This window comes from Musca vetustissima, unplaced genomic scaffold (genome assembly GCF_032173495.1).
Source record: "Musca vetustissima isolate MV318-11 ecotype Yass unplaced genomic scaffold, APGP_CSIRO_Mvet_v1 utg13991, whole genome shotgun sequence".
NCBI lineage: Eukaryota > Metazoa > Arthropoda > Insecta > Diptera > Muscidae > Musca > Musca vetustissima.
Genome location: NW_026886119.1, coordinates 20,840 through 31,640, shown reverse-complemented (window position 1 = coordinate 31,640; position 10,801 = coordinate 20,840). Strand labels below are relative to the sequence as shown.

General features: G+C 37.3%; 1 protein-coding gene across 1 annotated transcript; it reads left to right on the top strand.

The window, feature by feature from the left end:
- Window positions 1–4,016: 4,016 nt before the first annotated feature.
- LOC133333600 (uncharacterized) lies at window positions 4,017–4,874 on the top strand. The gene has a single exon (XM_061541910.1). The coding sequence runs from the start codon at window positions 4,017–4,019 to the stop codon at window positions 4,872–4,874; it is 858 nt and encodes a 285-aa protein (XP_061397894.1).
- Window positions 4,875–10,801: the final 5,927 nt, after the last annotated feature.

The following is a 10,801-nucleotide window of genomic DNA, read 5'->3' as shown; positions in this document are numbered from 1 at the left end:
TTTTATATCACGAATTAAAGTGAAATATGAGTATTAAAAAATCTTAAACCAGCTAAAATAAGGTTAATATTACTTATAACTGAAACATCCGATTTTTATACCCTTCACCACACTGTGGTACAGGGTATTATGTCTTTGTGCATATGTTTGTAACAGGCAAAAGGAAACGAGATAGGCACATGGTTCCTTTTGAGAATATGCATAGAATCACTTTTTAAGTCGATTTATGCATATCCGTCTGTCCGTCCGTCCATCTATTTTTGTTAACAAAGTACAGGTCGCATTTGTGATCCGATTTGGATGAAATTTGGCAAAGTTCACTTATTTGGCCCAAGGACGAACCCTATTGAAATTGTGAAAAATCGGTTCAGATTTAGATATAGCTCCCATATAAATGTTCGCCGATTTAATGTAAATGCTGTACCAAAGTCCTTAAATATCTTTCGATTTACACGAAATTTGCCACAGCGTACTGAATTAGGTCTAGAATGATGTGTGTTAGGTTTCCTGAAAATCGGTTCAGATTTAGATATAGCTCCCATATATATTTTCGTCCGATTTAAGTTAAATGGTGCACCAAAGTCCCTATATATCTTTCGATTTGCACGAAATTTGGCACAGCGCACTGAATTAAGCCTAGAACGACGTGTATAAAATTTCCTGAAAATCGGTTCAGATTTAAATATAGCTCCCATATATATTTTCGTCCGATTTTAGGTAAATTGTGGACTAATGTCCATATATATCCTTCGATTTGCACGAAATTTGGCACAGCGTACTGAATTAATTCTAGAACGTTGTTCAGAGTTAGATATAACTCCCATATATATTTTCGTCCGATTTTAGGTATATAGTGGACCAAAGTCCCTATATATCCTTCGATTTGCACGTAATTTGGCATAGCGTACTAAATTAAGTCTGGAGTGATGTGTGTTAAGTTTCGTGAAAATCGGTTCAGATTTAGATATAGCTCCCATATATATTTTCGTCCGATTTTAGGTGAATAGTGCACCAAAGTCCCTATATATTATTCGATTGGCACGAAATTTGGATTTAAAAGTAAATGAAGAGTTCAAAATGTGGCCGAATGCAAAAAACATACTGAAATAAGTGTAACCTAACATGTGACAAGTTTCGATGAAATCGGTTTAGATTTCGATATTTTGCTTAAAATTTATTTACATAATTTTGTCCCATTGTAAGGAGCAACTCTATATCTGACCAAAATTTAGTATAGCTTGCGGAATTAAATGTATAATTTAATGTTAATTCTTCAAAAATGCGACGTCTGTTAGGATTCCATCTGTTGAATATTCCCAAAGTGGTGAAGGGTATCATATAGTCGGCCCCGTCCGACTTTACTACTTTCCTTACTGGTTTAGATTATGAAACTGAGGACTAAAGATAAAATACACATATATCGCCATTTTAAAAGTATAAGTCGGGTTTTAACCCAAATAAAAAAGAATATTTGCTCTTTTCAAAACGTTTGTAAATATTCGGATTTTTATGTCTTCAATTTTAATTTTATAAAGTCCTTGGCAAAAAAAAAAATCCCTAAAATACGAATTGTTCTGGTTATTTTTTATTTTTCATGTCAGAATATTCTAAAAAAATTTCCTCATAAAAGTCTCAGAATACATCAAGGACAGAAATATTCTCCATTTAATATATGTCCTATGACAAGAGAAATCTGGACATGTATTATTTTAGTAAGGATATGAGAACCTAAAATAACAAATTACAGGTAATTCTGTTTCCAAACATGTCCATAACATTTGAACATAATGACTTCGCCCATTAACACAGTAATAAAATATATAGATTGAACTTAAATTATGACATGTGCAATTTAATGAGGCTTGAAAGCAAAAAAAGTTCCCCCCCTCTGCCCTACATTAGTTTATTTTTATTTTTGCATAATACCTTCTGCTGCCCACCTTTGTTTGTGATCTCTCCACAGAAATGTTCGAACATGTTGAAGATTATTTTCTTTTGTTTCAACATCAGCAAATGACGATTTTGCTTTGCGCTGTCAGATTACTTTGTCTAATGACATGTCCATAAACAAAACATTTTGTCCAAAAGCGCTATGAGATTTGTTTGGCAAGCCCCACAGCTGTCTATCTGCCATTAGCTCGGTTATATCGGTACTAAGAAGTCAAAACAACCTTTAAGAATTACATATAAGATGGCGAAGGCAATGTGTCACCTTTCAAAGGAAACTCTAGACATTAGTAATTCTTTTAATATATGGACATATTTAAATCGTCATTATAACACACCTCCCACCTATGTGTATTGTGAAATTCGACATACTAATAAACTGTTAGTAAAGTTGTATAATATCGCCCACGTAGAATTCATAAAATATGAATACAATAGTGTACAAAATAATAGTGACACTGTATGGAAATTATTGTGTTACTAAAAACACTAATAAAGATATTCAATTTCAATACTTTATGGCCTGACTACAATTATGTTGAGAATAAAATATAAAAATTTATTAAATTAAATCAACTAGGGAAGAGTTGTGTCGTGTCGGAACCAGCTATTTCAATGTAACGATTCTCTGAAATGAACTACTATAATTATTTTATTTCAATGATACAGATAGTTCACTAAGTTGACAGTTGTTTTAAATATAATACTTTGGCAACTTTTGATAAAAGGCCGTTCCTTTCTCCGAAAACTGTTAGATTTTATGGTGTGATCTTTTTGAAGAATTAAATCCCGTGTCAGTGCAAAATTTGATTTTGCGTGGCTCTAAAGTTCCTTACTATGACTCAAACAAATTTCAAAAACTCCCATAAAAAAATCCAATGATTTTGGGCCTGAGTTTTTTACCATTAAGATTTTATCTAATAAAAAAGACACTAGGATACGATGTTTCAAAAAAGTCTTAACCCTAATATACATATAACCAACAAATATAGTACTGTAGCATATGTACATATAAATGAAGAGGGAAAATTTTCGTAATATAGCCCCAATGTAAGGATTACGCAAGACTTTAAATATTTCTAGGCATATTTCCAAATGATGCCGCTATAATAAGGCTTTTCTGGATTGCAGGTTTTGGGACAGATCAAATGTGGGTAGAAAATCATAATGTCAATGTGAAAATTAATTATAAAGGGACCACGTATTTTGTTTATTTTTTTTAAATTTAAATATAAATATTTTGACGAACAAAGAAAATGTCATTGAATATAATGGATGGAGATGTATTTCGATATGTAATCTAATTTCTTATATTTGGCTGAATTGCCAATAATGTTAGTGTCGAAATTCGGATTCCTGAAATGCACGGTTTCACAAAACCTTCCCAATTATTGTGTTTTCTTACCAAAATTACGTTTGAAATTTGGCATGGATGGGGAGTTGTAGGATCAAAAGAAATCATACCCAAGAACACAACACCTCTTACAAAATAAGCATGACACGATTAACGTGAACTGAACTTCCTATTATATGAAAGCCTACACATTTACTAGATGTATCTTTAAGGCGATCCGAATGGTTGTATTGAGCGTGTACACATCCCTTTTTAAAACTATACAACTGCGAATTATAAGACTGAATCTGGTACTTCGAAAAGAGAACAGATAGAGAACCATAATTTCACAATTCTAAATTATATAACAGTGCAAGATATGTACATTTTGAGTATAATATTATATTTCGGGGTTACTATAATACATGTGGCAACCTTCAGCTACCAAATACAGATTACCCAAGACAGATAACCGGTATTGCGCAAGCACATGCATTTTTGCATTTGCATAAAAACGAGAACTTTCTCGATCTCTTTTCCTGTCGGCAGCGATGCAGTTCACACCTACTCAACTCATCTCGATAATTTTCTTATTTCATATTTTGTCAAAGTTAATTTAAATATAAGTTTTTTATATTAATTGAAACTCGCGTCATTTTGATTTTATTTAATTGGGTAAACAAACGTAAGTCTAAACTAACCCAAATTGGTGACCCCGAGACAACACAAAAAAGAAATGACAACAAACAATTTATCAACGGCATCCACCGTGGCTATGCAGACCGATGACGATGATCAAGGCCAAATGCCAAGAAGCAACGCCAGTAATGTATCCGCCATTTATGCCCGTTTGCCATTCCCAGAAATGTGTTACACGAATGTCGAAGCCTGGTTCGTTTCAATGGAATTTTGGTTCAGTGCTTCTGGCATAACCTCTGACAAACAAAAGGCCGCCACCGTGCTTGCCGCACTAAAACCTGTCGAGGTTATCACATCTATGCCAGCATCCGACCGATTCGAATACATCAAGCGGAAAATTATTGACCATCTTGCCGACAGCGAACAGAGACGACTCAACCGACTCCTGTCTGAAATGCCATTAGGCGACAAAAAACCTTCCGAGCTTTTTTTCGAAATGAAAAGAGTAGCTGGCAACTCGATAGGAGAAACAGCACTCAAAGGTCTTTGGATCAAAAGATTGCCAACTTTTGCGCAACCTGTGGTAGCAGCGTCAAATGGTGCAGCAACGGAATTTACCAAAATAGCTGACTCAATTGTAGATGCCGTGTCACCATCACAGGTATGTAAGGTGTCCAAAGACCACGCCAGTGACATAAGCGAGCTACGCACAGCTATAATGGATTTAAGTAGAAAGTTCCAGCAATTTACCATCCGGTCACGTTCACGATCTCGAACACATAACACTGCTCGTCACCGTTCCCAGCATCGACAAGCTTCACCCGACGGCGAAACCTCAAATTTAGACGAGTGCTGGTATCATAAAAAATACGGACGTAATGCAAGGAGATGCCGCAGCCCGTGCAAGCACAAGCAGCGGCAAGCGCACGCTGTCACAGCGCACCCTTCAGATTGACTTTTTAGGCCAGTGGTGGATTCCAGCGAAAAATCCCCCACTAAATGCCATATTTTTCGCCTACAAGTTACCGACAGATGGTCCCAAAAAATTTTTTTAGTTGACAGTGGTGCTGACGTATCTGTGCTTCCTCTTTCTTCTAAATCATCTAACATGTCCCCAACGGCTGTCACATTGTATGCTGCCAACGGCTCCCCGATTAAAGTTATTGGTGAAACGCGCTTAAAGTTAGACCTTGGTTTAAAGCGAAAGTTTTATTGGTCATTTGTCATTGCCGATGTGACGACGCCAATAATAGGATCAGACTTCATCAAATATCACGATTTGTTGATCGATTTGCGTCGTAATCGTCTCATAGACAACATCACCGGTCACAACTCCCAGCTACAGCTACCATCGACCTCAAAAATCGCCTGTGTTAAACTGTTTTGCACAAACAACCCGTTTGCAGATTTCTTGCACGAATTCAGCGATATCACGAAACTCTCGACTTACGGTACCAAAACAAAATCCACCATTTTTCATCGAATTGAAACGACTGGGCAGCCCACTTTTTGTCGTCCTCGCAGATTGTCCGTTGAAATACTTGCAGCAGCAAAAAAGAGTTCAATTTTCTCACCGAAGCAGGAATTTGTCAACCGTCTAAAAGTAATTGGAGCAGCCCATTACATATGGTTAAAAAAAAGATGGGTCGTGGAGACCGTGTGGAGACTACCGCGCTCTGAATGCTCAAACTTTGCCAGACAGGTATCCTCTACCGTATTTGACTGACTTCCAAAATAATTTAAAAGGCAACAAGTTTTCTTCAAAAATCGATTTGCAAAAAGCATATCATCAAATTCCTATTCATCCGGATGACGTTCCGAAAACAGCCATTAGTACTCCATTTGGATTGTACGAGTTCAACTGCATGACATTCGGCCTGCGAAACGCCGCACAGACCTTTCAACGACTAATCAATGAAGTGTTTAGAGGCATCGATTGTGTGTTCCCGTACGTCGACGACATATTTGTTTTCTCTGCCACCTTAGAGCAGCATCGTCACGATCTTCGCTTGGTGTTTCAGTGTCTTCGGGAAAATCGACTCGCCATTAATCTAAAAAAATGTGAATTCGGAAAGTCAGAGATTACATTTCTTGGCCACCTTGTTACTCCAGATGGAATTCGACCATCCCCCGAAAAAGTCGTTGTAATAAAAGAGTACCCAAAGCCGATGACAGCGCAAGAGCTTAAAAGGTTCATGGGAATGATCAACTTTTACAGAAAGTTTTTGCCGCATACCATCGCTTATCAAGGAGTTTTACAAGGCATGATATCGGGTAACAAAAAAAATGACACAACACCACTGGTATGGTCGCCCGCCACCGAAAAAGCGTTTGAGCACTGCAAAACTGAATTATGTAACGCAACGCTACTTGCTCATCCCGTACCCGGCGCAGAATTAGCAGTCTACGTTGACGCATCAGACACAGCCGTTGGAGCAGCATTGCACCAAAAGGTTAGTGGCAACATGCAACCATTAGCGTTTTATTCCAAAAAGCTAACGGAGACGCAGCAGAAATATTCAACATACGACCGAGAGTTAGCTGCCATCTACCAGGCTGTTTGTCACTTTCGCTACGCAATTGAAGGACGCCCTTGCTACGTAGTTACGGACCATCGCCCACTAATATTCGCCTACAAGCAGAAGATGGAAAAAGCATCTCCCCGTAGGTTGCGCCAGCTCGATTTTATTAGCCAGTTTACAACTGATTTTAGACATACGCCTGGACGGGATAATTCGACTGCTGATGCGCTGTCTCGCATAAATACCATACATAACAACCAAAATCAAGCAATCGTCAATTTGAAGGAGTTAGCAGCAGCGCAAAGAGAGGACAATGAACTGCATGATTTAATAAAAAATCAAGGTACGTCCCATAACTCATTGACATTAAAGTATTTGGATACTTTAGGATGTGATGAACAAATTGCGTGCGATACTTCAACTACTCGAGTTCGACCATACGTCCCAAAAAGTTTTCGGAAACAGATACTTAATTCATTACACAACTTAGCTCATCCTGGAATTCGTGCTACAACCTTATTAGTTACTTCGAGGTTTGTTTGGACTGGGATGAAAAAAGAAATTGCGAGCTTTGTCAAAACATGTATTCCATGCCAGCGATCAAAAACGCAGCGTCACACGAGATCAACACCAGACATGTACGAGCCACCTACTGAGCGTTTTTCACACATAAATGTTGACATCGTTGGCCCCTTTCCACTATGTGAAGGGCAGCGATATTGTCTCACCATAATCGACAGATTCACGCGTTGGCCTGAAGCCGTTCCATTACCCGACATGTCTGCCGAATCCGTAGCAAAAGGACTGGTAACCCATTGGATTTCACGATTTGGAGTTCCACATCGAATAACTACCGACAGAGGCCGACAATTCGAGTCCGCGGTTTTCGCTGAACTAATGCAAACGATTGGAACTACTCATTTACGAACTACACCATATCACCCTCAGGCAAACGGCTTAATAGAAAGATGGCACAGGACATTTAAATCTGCCATTCTATGTCATGATTCATCAAAGTGGATGTATCACCTTCCAACAATCTTACTTGGCCTCCGTGTTGTGTATAAAGCTGACATCAAAGCATCACCTACAGAGCTAGTGTACGGTACTACCTTAAGTGTCCCAGGAGAATTCTTCCTCAAAAACAACTCTTCAAGAAAATCTAGCGACTTTGTAGTGGAATTTCAAAATTCGATGAAAAGCATTCAACCCACTCAGACATCACACCACTCTACAAAGACAACATTTGTTTCAAAAGATCTCCGGTCAACTACGCACGTTTTTGTTCGCAATGACTCAATTCATCCTTCTCTGACTCATCCTTACGATGGCCCGTATATTGTTTTAAAACGCTTTCCCAAATATTTCACATTACTTGTCCGTGGTCGAAAAACCAATATTAGCATCGATCGTTTAAAGCCATGTTTTCTTCCTGCAACAGAATCTGCAAGCTCACATGAGCAGACAACAATTCATCCATCACCAAATGATCTCGTGCCTAGCATTCCACATATACCAGAAGACATCACCAGTCATGCTTGCAGTGCAGATTCGCCGTTTCAAAATTGTCCTGCCTATACCACACATTCATCTGAGCCATCAACCACACCGACCGTTCAACCTGCGACCAAAGCTACATCAAGTGGAAGGCGAATAAAGCTCCCTGTAAGATTCCGGTAGCCTTTTCCACCGAGGGGAGTGATGTGGCAACCTTCAGCTACCAAATACAGATTACCCAAGACAGATAACCGGTATTGCGCAAGCACATGCATTTTTGCATTTGCATAAAAACGAGAACTTTCTCGATCTCTTTTCCTGTCGGCAGCGATGCAGTTCACACCTACACAACTCATCTCGATAATTTTCTTATTTCATATTTTGTCAAAGTTAATTTAAATATAAGTTTTTTATATTAATTGAAACTCGCGTCATTTTGATTTTATTTAATTGGGTAAACAAACGTAAGTCTAAACTAACCAAAATACATATATACTACTTTCCACCCATGGTACAATAATAAGATGTAGGACATCTTGAGGTAAATAACAAAACAGCAACTACGTAGGTATTGGCTGTAGGACATCTTGAGGTAAATAACAAAACAGCAACTACGTAGGTATTGGCTTCTTCTCTTAAATATAAACAAAGCACACGCAACAAATACTTCCACCTAGGATTTTAAAATAATTAAACTCTGGAAAGTAATTTGCATATGTATTAGGCAGTCAATTGGGCTGGGAATAATTGGGACTAAAAACAGTAAGGAATGTAGTAAATTCGGACTGGGTCGACAACATATTTATCCTAACATATCCTTCGAGAGAACATTGACATGCAATTTAACGAATTTATCTAGAAGTGAGATTTAGATACAGTTCTCATATATACTTCGTCCGATTTTATGTGAATGATGCACCAAACTCCCCCACAGACAAAATTTGGAACAACGTATGGAACTGAGTCTAAGATCGAGATACCATATATATTCGTCCGATTTTATGTAAATAGTGCATCATCCTCCTGAGATTTGTACGATTGAAACGGAATTTTGCATATACAATTGAATTGAATCTCCGTCATAAGGTGGAGTGTACATTAAATTTGTCATTCCGTTTGCAATACCTCGAAATATTCACCGGAGACCCCATAAAGTATATACTATTGATCGGAATAAAATTCTATGTCGATTTATGTGTGTCCGCCTATCTGTCCGTCTGTCTGTTGGAATCACTATAGAGTTTGGTATTGCAAAAGGGTTATATCGGTCTACGTTTTGGTGTAGCCCCTATATAACGGTACACCCAATATTCGGTATTTTGGGGATTTTAGACACGTTTTTCACCCGAGTTGACTTATAATTTTTGACCCTACAAAAATTATTAATATTAACCCAAGTTTAAGAGTAGCGGCTTAATCGACGGCGAAAAGTCTCGCATAATAATGGGTGCGTAGGTTCATCTCCTGGCTTTCTTTTAATTGAAAACTTCGATCATTATATTCGACTCGAAAGAGAAAAATCTGAATTGAAAAGTTATTAATAAAATACATCACGATGTAAACTAAAATAAAAAGTAAATATTATCCCTGTATATTAAATTCTGCAATGGCCGTTATAAATTATGTGTCTAAGGTTTCATATATGGGAAATTACAAAAATCTTTTAAATTCCTTGAAGCTGAGGTTTGCAAGGTTATAACTCGCGAAATATGAACATATTGCATATAATTTAAATTCAATTCTATAAAATGAAGTGTTCTTATCAAAATCTTGAAATTTTGGTAATAAATAATAAGTTGCGTGGAAGCTGTGGAGGTGGTAATGTAAAAAAATGGGTAAAAATGTGTTGAAGCCAACGAGTTTTTTTGTGTTCGTTCCCGATTTGTGGCTAAACTACACAATGCACGCACATGTGATCAGTGACTAAGTTGCAGAATACCCCATGGACAATATGGTTCTAATGTATGATTTTTCGATATAATCACTGCATCCACCCAAAATGGATGCTGACATTTTGAAGCCGGATTTTCGGTGTTTTTTGAATTTTTCTTATAATTAGGATGCGCATCCAGATAATAGAATAAACTAATTATAGGATCGTAGAACTTGTGATTCTGCTTCGTTTAGTGTATATCTCATGAATGTGCTCACTGTAGCTTCTTTGCAATTGGGTTCCAAAGACGAAAATTTGGTGCGTAAATTTTTATAAAAAACATATTTTTTGAGTCTTAAATTAAGAAAGTCCATTCAAATTCCGTGGAACCCCGCGTGATTTTAGTTTTTTTACGTGGCGGATCTAATGAGCCCATCCATGTTGAATTCCGTCCAATAAAACGGCGGATATAGGTACCTTGAATGTGGGAAAAACTGCAAAAACTTATTTTGACAAATTCGCGTAAATAATCGCGGTTTTCTTCGAATTAATTTTACATTCATTTATGCTTGTATTGTCAAATTCGCGAATCTGTGTGGAAATAGGTCAAAAATACATCGATACGCGAATAATATGCATATTTTATCCAAAATTGATTGTGGAGGCACATCCGCGGTTCTTAACCGATCCTTTTAAAATAGGTGTCCTTTTGCGTATTTTCATAGGAGATTACTAAAATCGGATGCGCATAAAAATCGTATGCACGTTGCGTGATTTTTAGCCATTTTTAGGGTTTTTGCATAGTAAAGTGCATCGAGTGGCACACTTTGACCGCTAAATTAAACATCGAAAAATTAATAATTATTGAAAGACATTGATTCGGTTTATACGAAAATCGCATGCGCATCAACTGATTTCAACTAATTCGCGAATTGCAAGCTTTTCAATATTGATAATTTTTATGTATTGTAAGTGCAATATATTTAGCCA

Bases quoted from the DNA above. Each gene is read 5' to 3' on its own strand.
- LOC133333600 (XM_061541910.1), top strand. From the start codon at position 4,017: ATGACAACAAACAATTTATCAACGGCATCCACCGTGGCTATGCAGACC.